This window comes from Nerophis lumbriciformis, linkage group LG24 (genome assembly GCF_033978685.3).
Source record: "Nerophis lumbriciformis linkage group LG24, RoL_Nlum_v2.1, whole genome shotgun sequence".
NCBI lineage: Eukaryota > Metazoa > Chordata > Actinopteri > Syngnathiformes > Syngnathidae > Nerophis > Nerophis lumbriciformis.
In genome coordinates this window covers 11,005,001-11,024,045 of record NC_084571.2, presented here as the reverse complement: position 1 = coordinate 11,024,045, position 19,045 = coordinate 11,005,001, and the positions used below count along the sequence as shown (strand labels likewise).

The 19,045-nt window shown below is 37.3% G+C and overlaps 1 protein-coding gene across 2 annotated transcripts in view; it reads right to left on the bottom strand.

Annotated features, from left to right (window-relative positions):
- Nucleotides 1-507: 507 nt before the first annotated feature.
- The window catches only part of LOC133620256 (SEC14-like protein 1), a 31,908-nt gene continuing 13,370 nt past the window's right edge, over nucleotides 508-19,045 (bottom strand). For both annotated transcript variants that reach the window (XM_061981577.2, XM_072915960.1), the window contains exons 6-18: nucleotides 17,530-17,658; nucleotides 17,260-17,422; nucleotides 15,458-15,567; nucleotides 13,183-13,372; nucleotides 11,076-11,164; nucleotides 10,925-10,995; nucleotides 10,679-10,850; nucleotides 7,223-7,357; nucleotides 7,014-7,148; nucleotides 3,213-3,455; nucleotides 959-1,137; nucleotides 743-844; nucleotides 508-653 (exon numbers count right to left, since the gene is read on the bottom strand). In XM_061981577.2, the coding sequence (XP_061837561.2) occupies nucleotides 623-653; nucleotides 743-844; nucleotides 959-1,137; nucleotides 3,213-3,455; nucleotides 7,014-7,148; nucleotides 7,223-7,357; nucleotides 10,679-10,850; nucleotides 10,925-10,995; nucleotides 11,076-11,164; nucleotides 13,183-13,372; nucleotides 15,458-15,567; nucleotides 17,260-17,422; nucleotides 17,530-17,658 (1,749 nt within the window). In that variant the 3' untranslated portion in view covers nucleotides 508-622. The remainder of the gene's footprint in view (nucleotides 654-742; nucleotides 845-958; nucleotides 1,138-3,212; nucleotides 3,456-7,013; nucleotides 7,149-7,222; nucleotides 7,358-10,678; nucleotides 10,851-10,924; nucleotides 10,996-11,075; nucleotides 11,165-13,182; nucleotides 13,373-15,457; nucleotides 15,568-17,259; nucleotides 17,423-17,529; nucleotides 17,659-19,045) is intronic.

Genomic DNA, 19,045 nt, shown 5'->3' with positions numbered 1-19,045 from the left:
TGAGCTGCGGTGTCAGGTCATGACAGTTGTAGTTTAAATAACATTAAATTCAATTTAGAAAAGGTTCATGCCAATATAGGTCAAAATGAAAAAAAATTGCCACTAATAATTGCATGTGTTTTTAGGTAAATTAGCTGATTATGTTATGACAATATTTAATTATTATTTTAACAAATAATGTTATGAGACAGTGGATTTGGGGTTTTCATTATCTGTATTAACCCTAAGTTTCCAATTTGCAAGACAAAGTGTGCAATGAATCTTTAAAATATGCAAGTTTCACTCTCTGAAAAGAGTGATAAAAATATGTAACTTATTTTAGATGTACCTGCAAAACAAACAATCCTACTGTTAACAGGGACACCTGTTAAAAAGTCCTGCTTGTTTGCACTGTTTCAATAATCAGGCTTGAGTGTTTTCCTGCAAAAGAGCACACTGACATCTGGTGGACAATCAAAAGACTGCAGCAGTGACAAAGGTGCGAGCACTCGTGCCCGCGCCACGTCCTAACCTTGATGTTGCATAGCATTTATTGACCCAGCAGAAGCACAGCACACACTCGAACGTTCCATTTCACTACTTTTTTAATCAGATTGCGTCCAAGCCGGCGTGTTTGACAATCCTACAACAAAGCTTGGGCTGCCGGCGCGCTCCTGAAATTCACAAGTCAACAGTCATTCCCTGATGTCACTCACGGGCTTTTTTTTTTTGAGGGCAGTGTTGCCTGCGGAGCAAACACTACCTTGAGACAGTGGAGCTGCCCTGTGATTGGATAGAAAAAGTAGTGGAAGAACTGAGCTGGGAGAAACCGCTATGGTTGGACGCCAGACTGGTCAATGATCCCCTACGGAAGAAAACATGTATAGTGTGTGGTGTTACAAACTCATATTGGCGGGATGCAGCGTCAGGAGCTGAGAAAAGTTTTGGTGGAATGAAAAAAATAACAAAAAAACCTCACCTGATGTCTTGAGATGCCAGCACCTCGGTGTAGTACATGATCTTACACTTGTGGGGAGAGACCTGCAGCGAAGCCAGCATGTCGTCCACGGAGGGCAGGCTGGACGACGAGGGACTGAGGGAGCTGGGAAAGCGCCACTGGAGAATGTAGTACCCAGGCCAGCGTGCCACGTGAGAGCCCTGTTAGACCACGGAACAAAAGTGCGGGATCACCACGAGGCGGACAATTGTTTCCAGTCTGCATGTTCTGTATTTAACAGCTGCTAAATGATATAATCCAGTGTTTATTAATTGTTGGGCTGTCAAAAGACTCTCAGCTGTTCAGTTCAGTTTCAGTTTATTTCGAAAATACATGCGATACAATTTAATTCATCACATATTTCCAGTTGTTTCATTACAGCACGTCCGAAAAGGAGTAGGAAGAAGCAGAGCTGATTTAATCCTACCCCTTTTCATACCATAGCAATTGTATCCAATTTCCTTGTTCTCTGTAACAGAACAGTGAACAAATAAATAATAAATAAATGTACCACAGTAAGCAAATATTAAATACATAAATAATCTTTGTCTCAATAAAAAAAAGTCATCATAATTCTTGTTTTGAGTACTTTGTGAACACTTGTAGGTTGAACCGTCTCTTAAACTGAATCATATTGGTGCTTAGTTTGATTTCTTTGGATAATCCGTTCCATGATTTAATTCCACATACAGATATGCTAAAGGTTTTAAGTGGTGTACATGCATACAAATGTTTTAAATGAGATTTTCCTCAAAGGTTATAGAGAAGAATTGTTGTACATTCTTGGGTAGCAGGTTGTAGTTTGCCTTATACATAATTTTAGCTGTTTGCAAATGCACCAAATCGTTGAATTTCAATATTTGTGATGTACTAAATAAAAGGGTTTGTATGTTCTCTATATCCAACATTATGTATTATTCTAGTTGATCTTTTTTGTAACAGTTAGTGAATGAAGCTCACATTTGTAGTTGTTTCCCCATATTTCTGCACAGTAACTCAGATATGGTAACACGAGTGAGCAGCTGTGGTTTGTATGGGCCCCAGTTGTAGTTCACTTTTCAACCACTTGTGGCAGTAATGAATCATATTGGTGCTTAGTTTGATTTGTTTGGATAATCCGTTCCATGATTTATTTCCACATAGATATGCTAAAGGTTTTAAGTGGTGTACGTGCATACAAATGTTTTAAATTAGATTTTCCTCTAAGGTTATATTTCTCCTCTATTGTTGAGAAGAATTGTTGTATATTCTTGGGTAGCAGGTTATAGTTTGCTTTATACATCATTTTAGCTGTTTGCAAATGCACCAAATCGTTAAATTTCAACATTTGTGATTAATGACAATAGTAATGACAATACCAAGCAAACAGAAGTCGGGAGCTAAAGTCAGAGAAGTTTCTCAAAGCAAACTTCATGAAATATTTTCATCATACACAGACTTACAACTAGTTGAATGACACCTCTGTTATTGCTTGAGGGCATCGCTTCAGTGTCTTTGAGGGGGGCAGCTTTTTTTTTTTTTTCGTTAAAAAGACGGAAGTTGATGCGAACGCCTGTCTGCTGCCAGAAAACTAAAAGAAGAAGAATGCCTAGGTGCAATTACTGCTATCATGGCCAAAACAACCAAAGAAACGAAAAGTTTTGTCCGAAGAGACAAAAAGAGGAAAAAAAGAGGTTACCCGGATAAAAAGGACAGTCAAGGATCAAGATTGCTCCGGCTTTCATTCACTGGCATGAGCTCAAAGATGGGGGGGGGGGGGGGATTTTTGACCAAATCAAAATGATAATCCTAGCTATCGGAAATTTGCGTGGTAGCAATAAATAACCACCAGCATCATAGTTTCACACTACTTCCTTCGCCGGTCTTTCTTTGCTTCGGACTTGCATCCGACCTGATACATTCTTTGTAGAAGCGTCATGTTTATAGCGCAATCCAAGATCATTTCTGCTATCCAACCTCAGCATAACCATTAGAGAGCTAATATTTGTGCCAATATTACAGCAGACATCATGTCAGTTTGACGCTATATGCGCTAGTCCTCATGGAAAATCTGGCAAAACACTACCACTCTGACTCTGGTCCACTGGCGCTGCCAAAATCAACCAAACCTGAAAATTCCTGAGTGGGGCTTTAAGAGCAAAAAATGGTGAAGTTTTAGTCAAATGTAGCTCACGGAGACAGTTTTGGTGGACCGTGGTTAAAAAAGGTCAAAATAAAATAGATATGTTCCTCTCACCTGTACACTTTCACCCTCTGTGCAGGTGAGGGCGCTCTCCACCGTGCTGTAGTCCTGGCCCAACACCCAGCTCTTGTCTAACAGCGGGGAACTGACAGTCCCCAAGGACGGGAACCCGTTGGCCCCGGCTGTGTCTCTCTTCGGGGCCCTTTTGGAGTGGTAGATGTTGAAGAGCACGTCCCCTTTAATCACATCAAAGTCCCAGGTGATGATGGAGGAGTCTTCTATGATCTCGATGAAAATCTGTAGGGAACAGAAAGAGACCGCGGAATGGGTCGCGATTAATGCTGAATAATCACAAGGCTCGCGTCTGGGCTGGCCTGTGGTCTGCATGCGTCCCAGCAGGTGGCACTCTTTACAAGCACATCCAAATACATAAAATATTCAGTTTTTATTGACACTGTCTGATTGATGCTAACTACAATTTGAAAAAAAAACAAAAAAACAGTATGATGCAGTTAGGAATGTCACAATATGGACATTTCATATCACACAGTGAAATCTTTTAATTAAATGTGTACAAAAAAATAAATAATATATATATATATATATATATATATATATATATATATATATATATATATATATATATATATATATATATACTGTATAAATATATTTGTAATACATGTAACGATTCTTAAACATAAACATAAAATCGATTAAAAAAAAAATATATATATAAATATATATATATATATATATATATATATATATATATATATTAGAGATAATATCGGCAGGCCGATAAATGCGTTAAAATGTAATATCGGAAATTATCGGCATCGTTTTTTTTATTATCGGTGTCGGTTTTTTTTATTTTATTTTTTTATTAAATCAACATAAAAAACACAAGATACACTTACAATTAGTGCACCAACCCAAAAAACCTCCCTCCCCTATTTACACTCATTCACACAAAAGGGTTGTTTCTTTCTGTTATTAATATTCTGGTTCCTACATTATATATCAATATATATCAATACAGTCTGCAAGGGATACAGTCCGTAAGCACACATGATTGTGCGTGCTGCGGGTCCACTAATAGTACTAACCTTTAACAGTTAATTTTACTCATTTCATTAATTACTAGTTTCTATGTAACTGTTTTTATATTGTTTTACTTTCTTTTTTATTCACGAAAATGTTTTTAATTTATTTATCTTATTTTATACATTTTTTTAAAAAGTACCTTATCTTCACCATACCTGGTTGTCCAAATTAGGCATAATAATGTGTTAATTCCACGACTGCATATATCGGTTGATATCGGTATCGGTAATTAAAGAGTTGGACAATATCGGATATCGGCAAAAAGCCATTATTGGACATCCCTAATATATATATATATATATATATATATATATATATATATATATATATATATATATATATATATATATGTATATATATATATATGTCTTTATAAGGTTATCCAAAAAATAGTGCTCGATACCGTAGTAGAGCGCAATATATGTATGTGTGGGGGAAAAAAATCACAAGACACATACATATATGTATATATATATATATATACACACTTTTTTCCCTCTTTCTCCACCTTTCTCTCTTCTTGTGAGCCGGTTCTTTTGCCGGTGTTAATGTACTGTATGTGAATTTTACTTTTTCCAATGTTTATCATTGTAGCAATATGGTTGTTAAAGTTAAGGGCTTTTGTGAGGGTACCAAGGGAGCTTCTGTGTGCGCAGAGCAGCACATACCGAGGACAGTAAAGCTTGTCATTGTTGTTGCTTTGGATTGTTAATAAAGAGACAGTTTATCACCTCTTTGTTATGTTTCCTAATATACAGCGCTGTATATTACTTTTCGATTTAGCCTGTCAAAGAACTAAGTACGTTCGTATATCAAGCTTCCACTGTACTAAAACAAAACCTAAAAAGCAGAATAAAAGGGAAAAGTGTAATGTAACATGAAAAAGGTGAAATGTTAACGTTAATAACAAAGCTGACAATCAGGCTGTTTTGTTTTTTTTCTTCTAAAAAAATCTATATATATTATTAGTTTTGAAAATGAAAAATACCACCTGCATTCTTTGATTTTTTTTTTTAATAGAGTGGGAAAAAGTTCAGACACCCGTGATGTATTGTGTTTTGTATCTCTTTGGTATTAAAATAAAGATTACTAAAAACAGGTAATCTTCATATATACTGTTTGACAGCCTGTAGGTTCAATGTGCTTGGACAGTAATGTATTTATATAAGTTTAGATTGGATTATGATATTTGCAATGAAGAAAGATGTTAATGTGTCTTGTTTTCATGTTAGCATTTAAGCTAGTTAGCAATTTGCTAGGCTATGGGAGCAAGCTGCTAGCTAGCAAATAGCGATGCTAGCTGTGTGAGATGAATAATGTATATCCTATCCTATAGCTAGCGATAAGTGGCACTCGCTAAATAGAGCTAATGGTTTTGGGCAGCGTGGCTCAGATGGTAGAGCGGTCATCCTGTAACTTGAGTGCTTCTCGTACGACTTCAGCTTTCGCCATCCTAGTCACTAGGGAGAGGGGTACCATAGTCAGTACTTTTATAAGCACCGACCGAATTCCAATCGGTACTACCGGGCATCGATTGACGCAAAATCACAAGCTGTGCCATATTTCCATATGTTGCAATTTTCAACACCAACAAAAGAAGTATGCTTGGTAAAAAAATGACTCTCGAACGTAAAGCAAGCCTTCACTTTTTGAAAATGCGCTAGATTGATGCTTATTTACATTGGATTTGCCATAGACAAGCTACTATTAGCATTAGCGATTTTACATGGCGATTTCAACACCTCAAAATGTGATAATGAAAACTAAAACGAAGATGAGTGTTACAATCAAACAGCTGGTGTGTAATAAGCACAATACTTACGGTACAAACACTTTGTAGGGCGCTACATAACACATTCAGCGCCCTTCCTCGTTAGACAACATACACTATATTGCCAAAAGTATTTGGCCACCCATCCATATGATCAGAATCAGGTGTCCTAATCACTTGGCCCGGCCACAGGTGTATAAAATCAAGCACTTAGGCTTGGAGACTGTTTTTACAAACATTTGTGAAAGAATGGGCCGTTCTGAGGAGCTCAGTGATTTCCAGCGTCTTCCAACAGGACTGTGCACTTGTGCACAAAGCAAGGGCTATAAAAAGATCGATGACAGAGTCAGGTGTGGATGAACTTGACTGGCCTGCACAGAGTCCTGCTGACCTGAACCCGATAGAACACCTTTGGGATGTATTAGAACGGAGACTGAGAGCCAGGCCTTCTCTACCAACATCAGTGTGTGACCTCACCAATGCGCTTTTGGAAGAATGGTGGAAAATTCCCATAAACACACTCTGCAACCTTGTGGACAGCCTTCCCAGAACAGTGGAAGCTGTAATAGCTGCAAAAGGTGGACCGACATCGTATTGAACTCTATGGGTTAAGAATGGGACGGCACTTAGTTAATATGCGAGTCAAGGCAGGTGGCCAAATACTTTTGGCAATATAGTGTATCATAGATATAATACTGCCATCTAATGTCTTGGAAGTGCAACTGCATTGCAAATGAAACTCAAATTTAATCAGAAAACTGGGCAGCACAGTTTTTTAAAATAAATTGTATAAATAAATAATTAACATTTATTAAAACGCACAAAAGTACCGAACATTGGTACCGTTGAGTACCGGTATCGATTCCAAGGCACCGCATCGGTTCAAATGTGAACGGTACCCATCCCTAGTTGTCACGGCCGTTGTGCCCTTGGGCAATAATGGCAAATCGGCAGCCATGTTTTAAACATAAATGTACCTCATGTGGAACTCCCTTGAAGATACTGGCACTCTTGTATAGGAGGTCTGTCAGCAGCTGGCTGTCTTCACTGTCCAGCTCCTCTGTTGTCCTGTACAGAGACTTGGGCACCGTGCCTCCCTCAGGGATGTCACACTGACAAGGGAAGAACCGAATGAGCAACATGACCCTCCCGACCTAAGCAATTGTATTCCTTTCGTGCATCTCACCACACAGTCCCCTCCCAAAAAGTCCGGGATGAACTTCCGGTCGACGTAATCCACCAAACCTCCTGGTCCCCAGTAGTCGTTGGCCGCGTAGACGAGGAACTTCTTACGAGTGTTTTCGTTGATCAGAGGGCTGACCTGCAAGTAAGACGCAGACATTAAATCACAGAACACGAAGAGTGACTCAACTGTCATCATCAACCTGTCCATGTCCAGCATTCAAAGACTACAGTTGGTATACAAAATGCGGCTGCTGGTCTTTTGACGAGGACAAGAAAGTTGGATCATATGACGCCTATACTGGTATGCTTAAGATGCGACTTTGAGGTTTTATTACTTACGTACAAAATATTAAATGGTCTAGCACAGGAGTTTCCAAACTTTTTGCCTTTGGGGCCACATCGGGCTAAAAAAATTTGGTCAAGGGCCTTTTTTGTTAATTTATTTTATACAGTGTCGATGCTAGGAATTTTCAAAATAGGGTCCCAGCGACCCCATCAAGTCATAAAAATGGGGTCCCACAGTAAATTTTTGGGGTCCCACTTTTTTTTAAGCGTTTTTAAAACAAATGATAAATGTATGCATTATCTTGTTATATCTCACATTCTATATTGTGTTTTGGAAAAAGGTTGTTATAAACGTTACTTAATTCATAAAAAAAATAAAACAAAAGAAAACAAATGTTTATGCATATGTGAATGTATTCAGTTATAAACATTCATTCACTTTCTTCTTTCCTTCATGGATCTAAACTTTACCGCTGCCGGTAGTTTGTCTATATTTTTATTTAATAAGTTGTAGGTGTATTTATTTCAGTATAAAAGCGTGAAAAGTTTTCTGGTTGGGTCATGAAATGATGATAATGGTGTGCCAGGGCATACATACATTATTTATTTAACGCTTAAATCTCTAGAGTCTACATCAACTTCAGCTCTATCCCTCAATTCAAAGTTTTTGGGGGGGGGGGGTTTTATGTTGTTTTTTTTGTTTGTTTTTGCCCTTTTTGTCAAAGAAAACTGTTTTTTATGGCAAACACACAAAATATGCAAAATCTTCCATCCATTTTTTTTTTTTCAAACTGCTATATTTGATGTGAAGTAATCGAAGCCTTGAATAGGTCAATAATTCTGGAGACATGGCACAGACTGAAGTTAGAAAGGTTGACTTTACACTCAACTCAGTGTTTATCATGAAGTCTTTATTTTGACAGCTCCTCGCGGTAAAGTTGTCAGAGTTCAAACTAAGGCAGTATTTGTGATTGATAAAACATTCGGCGAATCAAAATTTAAGAAATGGTACCGGAAAGTTCATTACTTTGTAGACGACCAATAAAACGCAATAAACGGGGACGGAAATTTGACTCGGCAAATATAAACAAAACAAAACAAAACACCGGCGGAAAGCGATAAGCGATAAAAATAACAATCAAATGGGATTTTTGACCCAGAAAAGGCAGGGTTCGGGAAAAAAAATACAAAAAAAATAAAAATAATAGTAATAATAAAAACGGGCCCCGGGGACGCGCGGACTGCCGGAAATGTGCGTCCTTTCTGATTTCAATGCGTAAAAAGACACAAAAAGTGCGTTAACGCCAACAGTGTATATATAAATATATAGCCTATACCGTATTTTTCGGACTATAAGTCGCAGTTTTTTTCATAGTTTGGCCGGGCTCCAGTGCGATTTATATATGTTTTTTTCCTTCTTTATTATGCATTTTCGCCAGGTGCGACTTATACTCCGGTGCGACTTATACTCCGAAAAATACGGTACATATATATGTGTACATATTATATTAATATAATGGATATATCATTAATAATTCATATAATTGGACATTAAGAGTAGGTGAAAGCTTGACTTCTACCATGTTTAATTCCGTGAGGACCTCCCTAAAGTTTTGTAATCAATCAGAAATATTAAGCAGCTAAAGTGCGCCAAACATGGATAAGTGTGGAGAGTGTTGATTTTTTCTTTTTGGTGAATGGAGGTTTTTTTATATTAGCTACAAAGTTCAGTGACCATTTCTGTTGACATTTCGTGTTGGTTGGATTTTTTTTTCCGTCAATCAATTAATTGACTTATTGACTATCGGACCAGCCCTACAAATGTGTACATTTTTTTAAATGCCTTTGAACATTGAATTGAATGCTTTTCAATGCCATTTAAGGCCTTCATTTTCGCCAAAATTAATACCTTTTAAATCTATTTCTATACAGTTGTCCCTCGCCACATCGCGCTTCCAACTTTGTGGCTTCACTCAATCACAGATTTTTTTAGGTTTTATTTAAAGTTTATTTTACAGATTTTTGGCCCAAAACAAACATTTTCAGGCATTAAAATGGCTAAATGAATTGAACATGCCAATACTACAGTAGTATTGGCCACTATATAAGCACAGTTTTTCTTAACCATAGGGCCAGCGCCCATTGTTGAGCCGCGAGCGCCCACTAGAGGGCCGGCTAAAAATAGTTTCTCAGCGTTTGTGCGTACTCAGTTGTAATACACTTTTCCACCAATTGTGGCAGTAATGATAATATCAAACAAACAGAAAAAGCCTGGCGCTAAAAGTCAGAGAAGTTTCTTAAGCGCAAAAAATGATGACTAAAGTGGTGAAGCTGTATTTTCATTTGCACCTGAATTCTATTAACAATTTATTCATGAAACATATTCATAATTATTTATTTATTTTTATTTAGTCAGCATTGATTTTAGCACTGGGTATTGTATGTACATTTATTTTTCATCTGTTTTTGAGTCCCTTTTTTGCAGTATATTTGTTTTGTTTTTTTGTAATCAGCATGACCTAAGCCTGGATAATAATATTTCTTTCATATCATTTGACAAGGTTATAAACTGTAAGTAGGTTAGATATAATTATTGAACATGATTAATCTATTTCTATACAGTTGTCCCTCGCCACATTGCACTTCGAAGTTTGAGGCTTCACTCTCAGATTTTTTTAGGTTTTATTTAAAGCTTATTTTATGGCTTTTTGGTCCAAAACAAACATTTCCAGGCATGAAATTGACTAAATTAATTGAAAATGCTTTCTTTTATGTCATTTGACAAGGTTATAAACTGTAAGTAGGGTAGATATAATTATTGAATATGATTAAAATTAAGAGTAAAATGAATAATTCAGTGTTAATCAGAGTTCAAAAAGGTTAAGAATCCCTGGATTAGACAAAACCAAACAGCGCTGTTCAGTATCTTGGCCACTGATTGGCTCAGCCTAAACAGCGTCACTATATTGGATTAAACGAGTGTAAAGGTGACTTTGTGGGTGTTATTTCATGTCTACAGGGCTTTCAAAATATTAAAGACCGTATTTCAGAGGTCATGAACAGGATTTTTTTATGCTGTAGTTATTTAAATATTCGATTTATGATGAATAATTCCTTTGTATATTATTTATATGGTAAATGTCACACAACCCTGATATCCATTTGCTCTCACCAGTGTCCAGAGCACAGGGAACACTCTTGGTGCCCTCAGCATGAGCAAGCGGCCTAGAGTCTCCGGGTAGTTGGCCTCCACTGCTTCGATGATTCTCAGCAGAGCCTTCAGTCCGGGTCTCCACAGGTGACGCATGTTGAGACCCTCCAGGTCCACCAGGCAGGTCCAGGAACTGAGCCAACACAACACACGTTTGCATGAGGACGGGTTGAAGGCGAGCACGTTTGTAACAGAGAAGTCCGGCACCTGATTGGTCGACCGAAGGCCGCGGTGTTTTCCTCACAGCGCCTTAGTCCCTCCTCGTTGATGGCGACCACCTAGCTCCAACAAGGTAAAGCACCGCTGTCACTGACTGTGGCTTTAATTATTGATGTGGGACTTGAATAAATCCTCTCACCTGTCTAAGCAGCACCTCCTCTGTCAAGGCTCGCATCAAACCTTTCGTGTCCATCTGACCCAAACGCAGGATGTAAAGCGGCCGACCATCTAAACACACACATGTAAGTAATTTAACAAGTCATAAAAATATAAATATATAGATATTTTTTCAACTTTTAGGGCTCCCCTCAAGTTTGGTCCTGGAAGAGACTAGGTCATAAAAATGTCAACAATGACCGTTTGAAAAAAATTGCTACTCAAAATTATTAGTATTAATAATAAGCCACACATTATTTGTATTTAATTTACTTTTAACACTTAAATCTCTAAATCAATTTTAGATCTACAGGGAATAAGCAGTAGAAAATGGATGGATGGATGGATGATTGGCAAAGAAAAGTTTTTTTTAGTTATGGCTAACACTTAAAATATGCTATATTTTCACCAAAAAATATTTTAAATTAGAATATTTGTTGTGAAATAATTAAATACTTAATTAGGCCAATAATTCTTAACAATATTGGTTTAAATGTGTTATTTTTAGAGCAATGACCGTTTAAAAAATATATATTCCAAATTATTAGTATCAAAAATAAGTAAAACATTTTTATTTCAATTACTTTTTATTTTAGATCTACAGCTTATTACCGTATTTTTCGGAGTATAAGTCGCTCTGGAGTATAAGTCGCACCGGCCAAAAATGCATAATAAAGAAGGAAAACACATATATAAGTCGCACTGGAGTATAAGTCGCATTTTTGGGGGAAATGTATTTGATAAAACCCAATACCAAGAATAGACATTTGAAAGGCAATTTAAAATAAATAAAGAATAGTGAACAACAGGCTGAGTAAGTGTACGTTATATGACGCATAAATAACCAACTGAGAACGTGCCTGGTATGTTAACGTAACATATTATGGTAAGAGTCATTCAAATAACTATAACATATATATAACATAATATAATAATTCATAACAATATTAATTTAAATGTGTTATTTTTTGAGCAATGACTGTAGAAAAAATTGGCTACTCAAAATTATTAGTATTAAAAATAAGTACCACATTATTTTTTATTTCATTTAATTTTAACACTTATACCTCTAAATCAATTTTAGACCTATAGTGACCGTCGATTATTATTAGTTTTTATAATTATTTCATGATGCTATTTTGTTTGTCAAAGAAAACTTTTTTTTTTAAGTTATGGCAAACACTCAAAATATGCCATATTTTCACCAAAAAATATTTTAAAGTAGAAAATTTGTTGTGAATTAATTAAATACCTAATTAGGCCAATAATATTGATTTAAATTTATTATTTTTTGAGCAATGACAGTTGAAAGAAAACCCCACTAAAACTATTACAATTAGTATTACAAATAAGACACAAATTATTTTTATTTTTTCTTACTTTCAACAATCATATCTCTAGATCAGTGTCAGATTTATCCGTGGGTTATACGTTTTTAGTATTTTTTATGTTGTTTTTTATGTTGTTGTTTGATGCCATCTTTGTCAAAGAAAACGTTTTTTAGTTGTGGCAAACGTGGCAAATGTGGAATATTTTTCCCCAAAATTATTTCAAAGTGGAATATTTGATGTAAATTGGAGCATTCAATAGGTCAACAATTCATCGCAACAATATTTTGATTTGTTATTATTTTTTGAGCGATGGCAGTTTCAAAGAAAAACATTTTTTTTAGTGTTATTAGAGGCAACATTGCAGGTGTTTCTCGTTACATTTCACCTGCCTGCTCTGTTATTCTACTATTTTACGTACGATAAATGCCGATCCACTTTGGCCGACAATGTATTTGTTTTTCGTCCCAAAGCTGACTAGCGGCTAGCAGCTAATTCTGTATCTCTATACACAGTATGGAGCCGCTCCTTTAGGTCCATATAAGTTAATATTGTGTTGATATTGTTACACTGTCAATAGCACCCACCATATATATATATATACTGTATATATATATATATATATATATATATATATATATATATATATGTAAAACATTTAGAGTTAATACATGTGATTGGTATTGGAATTGATACATGCAGGCTCCAATATCGCAGCATTTTCCATATGCCGCCCTTTGATGGCAGACTTTGTGTGAACACCTTTGTCGTGGTGGTGCCAGTCTCCACTGTAGTAGCCCTGGAGAAGCTGAGGGCGCTGCCAGGAGTCCAAGAGGAAGTCCACCTGGTGCTGCTTCCTCCAGGTGAGAGACTGGCACAGGAGCTCGCGAGCTTTGTCTAAGTTGAAGTCATTGGCAGCCAGAAAGCGCAGCACATGTTGATCCTTTGGAATCTGCGGAGCAAAATAAAGGAGATCACCATACAAATGTGTGTAGTGCTGTCTAACGATTATTTTAATTTTTACTTTTTTAAATCATATTAATTCCACTTCTAAATGATGAATATTCATGTAAATCAGTAAATTGCTTGCGTAATGTCAATTAACTTTAAAAATAAAAGGCTAAATTTAATAGTCAGGCTGCCATAAACAAACGTTTTTAAAGGTTTTACTTAAATGCACACCATTTATTTGCAAAACCGTGTAACAACCTTTCAGGTAACCATCCGCCGTAAAAGTGACTGCTTGCAACTTGATCAACGTTACATTTCTCAAATCAAAACATTAGCAAGAACATTACCTGCTAACGTGTTACCATTTGTGGTTTAACAGAACATATTCTCTGTATTTTTCTCACTTACTTACACGGGTGTCCCAATCCGATTTTTATACCAGATATCAGTCCAATATCAGTAAAAAAACATGTATCTGATCATATCGGCTTGCAACTAAAATCATTGATATACAGTAAGCTCCGATACAAGCAGTCCTGCAGGGTGTATACGTGTGTGTTATATCATGTGCGATACAAGCAGTCCTGCAGCATGTTTACTTGTGTGTGATATCATGTGCGATACACAGGCCTGCAGCGTGTTCACTTGTGTGTGAAATCATGTGTGATACAAGCAGTCCTGCAGCGTGTTTACTTAAGTGTGATATCATGTGCGATATGAGCAGTCATGCAGCGTGTATACTTGTGTGTGATATAATTTACGATTCAAGCAGTCCTGCAACCTGTCTACCGTATTTTTCGGAGTATAAGTCGCACCTGCCAAAAATGCATAATAAAGAAGGACAAAAACATTATGCAACTTTCATAAACTATGAAAAAAACTGCGACTTATAGTCCGAAAAATACGGTACTTAAGTGTGACATCATGTAAGATACAAGCAGTCCTGCAGCGTATTTACTTGTGTGCAATATCATGTACGATACTAGCAGTCCTGCAGCATGTTTATGTGTGCGTGATATCATGTGCGATACAAGCAGGCCTGCAGCGCGTTTACTTGTGTGCGATTTCATGTGCGATAAAATCAGTCTTAAAATGTTTTACTTGTGTGTGATATCATGTAGGATACAAGCAGTCTTGCAGCGTGTTTACTTGTGTGTGATATCATGTGCGATACAAGCAGTCCTGCAGCGTGTTTACTTGTGCGTGGTATCATGTGCGATACAAGCAGTCCTGCTGAGTGTTGTGTGTAATATCATGTGTGATACAAGCAGTCTTGCAGCGTGTTTACTTGTTTACTTTACTTGTTTACTTGCGAATCCAGTACTTTTTTGCTATCGACTGATTTACATTCGGTGCCATGTAACGGCAACTGTGTTGTGCCTGACGTCACGCCCGGTTGCCGACTCACCCCGGCAGTACTGAGAGCGAACCCAACCAAAGTAGTCCAGGTAATGTTGCAATTTTCAATGCTAACAAAGAAATTGACTTCAAAAAACGCTCCAACATAAGTAAAGTAAGACTCCACATTTCCAAAAGTGCGCTACATTGATAATATACATGGGCTTTGCTATTGACATGCTAATGATTAGCATTAGCGATTTTACATGGCGATTTTAACACCTCCTAATTTGTTAATGTAAACTGCAACTAAAATACACGTTACAATCAAAGGACTGGTGTGTAATAAGTACAATATTCACAGTGTTACTACTTTTTAGGGCGCAACAAAAGACTAGACAGCAAAGAATGAACTGACTAGGACTTGCAACTGCAATTGAGACAATAAAATAAGTTAACAATATATAACAACAGAAGATATCATAATCAGCTCATTTTTAAATGTTGCAATTCATATTTATTAGCACACACAAAAGTAGCGAATTATCGATTCCCAGGTACCAGGAATCGGTTTAAATGTGAACAATGCCCATCCTTATTTAAACTTAAATGACTGAATAGATGCAAGCAGGCTTCATTTTTCCACAATGCCAAATCGCAAGCACCGTTTAATTTGTGTGAAAACAAAAACAAAACTGGCGGACGCGCATGAGAGCGGCTTGATCGGCTGAGACAAAAGGTAAGTGACCTTGCCCTTGTAGGTTTCCTGGAGCCACTGCCGCAGTCGAATGAGACAGCTTTCCTGCAGAGGCATTAAATTACCAAGGTAACGTCTGATGTAGTCAGCATCCAATTTGTCTGCGGGCCAAAGCACAGTGTCAACTTAGCACACGGTCCATTGCACGCATCAGAGGGAAACACTTTCAACCAGGGTGAAGATGACCATACGTCAAACATGCTTTAACGGTTGAATTAATAAACTGCACATACATTGTAAACTTAGGTTTTGACAATTGGTAGTCATTTGCAACGTGCTCTGTTTATAATAGAGTTGTACCTCATTTCAACCTGACCATTGTCTTGTACCTTGTGTCGCAGCCAACCAGTCTACATTAAACAGAGAACAGTGGAACCTCTGTTTACGAACCCCGCTACGTGCAAACTTTTTCGATTTACGAACTTTTAGATCGAGCCAAATATGCCTATGTGTGCGAACCGTGACGCTTCATTCATTCATTTTGTGTTCCGCCTGCAGGCAAAAGGCAGGACGCTGCATTTGGGTGAGGAGGCGTAGCCCTCCACGTCACTTGCTGCACATTGCAGTAAACTACTGGTAGCAATGTGACGATCACGAACGAGTGGAGGCTTTTGAACGGTTCTTTTAAGTCAGGGATGTCAAACTGGTTTTCTTTGAGGGCCACATCGCAGTTATGGCTGCCATCAGAGGGCCGCTTGTAACAGCGAATAATGTATGAATTTGCCTCTGGATTTCATTATTAATAATATAAAATATTTAATTAGACTGTAGATTTTACAGTAAAAACTTTACATTTACAAAATATTACTGTAAAATAGTGTTTTTTATTTCTTACAACATTTTACAGTAAATATAAAAACAGTATGACTGTTTTGTTTTTTGTTTTTTACAGAAAAAGCTGGCAGCTGATTTGCCAGAATTTTACTATTAAATTGACATTGTTTTTTACAACATAATATTGTTAATGGAAAAACAGTACAAGTTCTTTTTTTATTCTGGCAACTTAGCTGCCAGTTTTTCTACCGTAAAAACAAATGTATGGTTTTTCCATTTACAGTAATACACCGTTAAAAATGTGTTAAAAGTTGGTCAAAATCATTACAGGACAAGTGGTAGAAAATTATTATTATTATTTTTATTATTCATATACTTGTTCATTTACTGTTAATATCTGCTTACTTTCTCTTTTAACATGTTCTATCTACACTTATGTTAAAATGTAATAATCACTTATTTTTCTGTTGTTTGGATGCTTTACATTAGTTTTGGATGATACCAAAACTTTAGGTATCAATCCGACACCAAATAGTTACAGGATCTTACATTGGTCATATTCAAAGTCCTCATTGGTCCAGGGACATATTTCCTGAGTTTATAAACATAATATAACAATTTAAAAAACGAAAGAAGATGTTGTGATGCCAAAAAATATTGATGTAATCATAGTAGTATCAACAAGATACGCTCTTGTACTTGGTATCATTACAGTGGATGTCAGGGGTGGGGGGTGGACCGATACTTTTCAGAGGCGGTATAGTACGGAATATGATTCATTAGTATCGCGGTACTATACTAATACCGGTATACCGTACAACCATAGTTCAAAGTGTAGGCAGTACCTCATGTTTACATTGTTTCTTAAGGAGTTTACTTCACTATTTGACCTTTCCAATTTGCGAACCCCGTTCAAGAACCGATTTAATTTGTAAAATCGAGGTTCAGGTGTATTTGCCAAAACAATTCTTGTCATAGTAGTTAGAGAAGCATGGACACTCGTTAGTTGTCACACTGACCATCAGGAGAGGGCGTCACTTTTAGGCGGTCCTCATCACTGAGCGAGTCTCTGGAATGGTTTCCAGGCACGGTTTGCGTAGAGGCGGGCGAATCCCACCGAGGCACATGCGTTATCCCCTCTTTCGCCAGCTCCGTCAGGTGGAACTGGATGATTTCTTTCCCCTGCCACATAGGAAGGAGACAGGATTTTGGATCAATGTGACTCTGAACATCAGCCAAGAGGTTTAAAAGATCAAATCGATCGTGTCAAATCAAAGAAAAATACCAACCTTCTCTATACTATTAGAATATTGTTTCATGGCTATCTTCTCTGCCATGCTTTCAAAACCAAAAAAGGAGGTGACATCCAGACTGGCGGTCTGTTCAAAGCAGGTCCAGTCTTCTTTCTCGGGATGAACCTGAGGGGTAAGACCACCATAGATTATGGAGGATCTTTGTCACAAAGAAACAGCCACTGTTCATTCATTTCATTGTTCCACCTGGAGCCTGTCTAACCTAAATGTGAAAGATTGGGACACTAAACCACAACAAATAAGGTAATACAGAATAGGGCTGGGGTGTCAGGAACAATTTTGCAAATCGATGCCATTTAAGGTTGTTATTGGATCAATCACGATTCGATTTGCACTTAAATACAATACATTTTGGAGTAGGGATGGGTACTGTTAAACATTTGAACCTAACTCTGGTCCCTGGAAATCGATTCCGGTATTCAACAGGACCAATTTTCAGTACTTTTGTGAGTGTTAATAAATACAAATTGTTTTTGGTATTGAAATCAAATTTTTTATTGCAACATTTGAAAATGAGGTGTACAGATGTTATAACTTCTTTTATTATCACATTTCTGAGTCTTATTTACAGTTGCAAGTCCAAGACATTAGGTGGCAGCAGTGTATAGTTTATGGTGTGTTGGCTAGTCAGTTCATTCAGTCTTTGCTGTCTAGTCTTTTGTTGCGCCCTAAAAAATTGTAATAAAAGGGGTGTGAATCTTTGGGCACCAAACGATTCGATTTCTGGGATAACAATTCGATTCTTGATTCCCAAAATTCTTGATTCAAACCGATTCTCAAAATGTATTATTTAGTAAAAAAAATAATTGTAATGAGACATTTTCAAAACTAGTGGTGCAACGGATCAACATTGATCCGTGATCCGTTCGGATCAATATCTTCGGTTCGGCACACACGTGATCCGCGGTTTGATTTATGAAAAAAAAAAAAATTTCCGCATGTTCAGTCCACGCACAGCGTGGTCATGGCGAGCGGATTAACGGAGGAGCTTGAATGCCCCGCAACATTTAATCGGTGTGTTTATAGGTGCACACATGAGGCCATATTCGCTTGTGCAAAACGATGGTTTTAAACACATGCTGAAAGTGCTTGAGCCACGTTACGACATCCCGTCGCGCACCGACTTCAGCGATAAGATTGTGTAAATCTTTATGAGCAGGAGAAGAAAAACGCTGTGGATGAACTATCCCGAGCATCATCTGTTGCGCTCACGACAGAAGGGTGGACGTCCAGGGGAACTATGTGACGATAAGCGCTCACTTCATCACAGCAGACTGGGAGATGAGAAGACACGCCCCCTCTACGAGAGTCACCTTGGGCAGGTACTGACACAAGCAGTGGAGGAATGGAAGATAAAGAGGCCCAGCATTAAAATCCCAGTCACAACTGATAGTGACAAAAATCAAATAAATGCAGTGAATGAGGCAGGACTGGGACCACATACAAGTGCTTTGCACATGTAGTGAATTTGGCATCACATCTCAGTCAATAG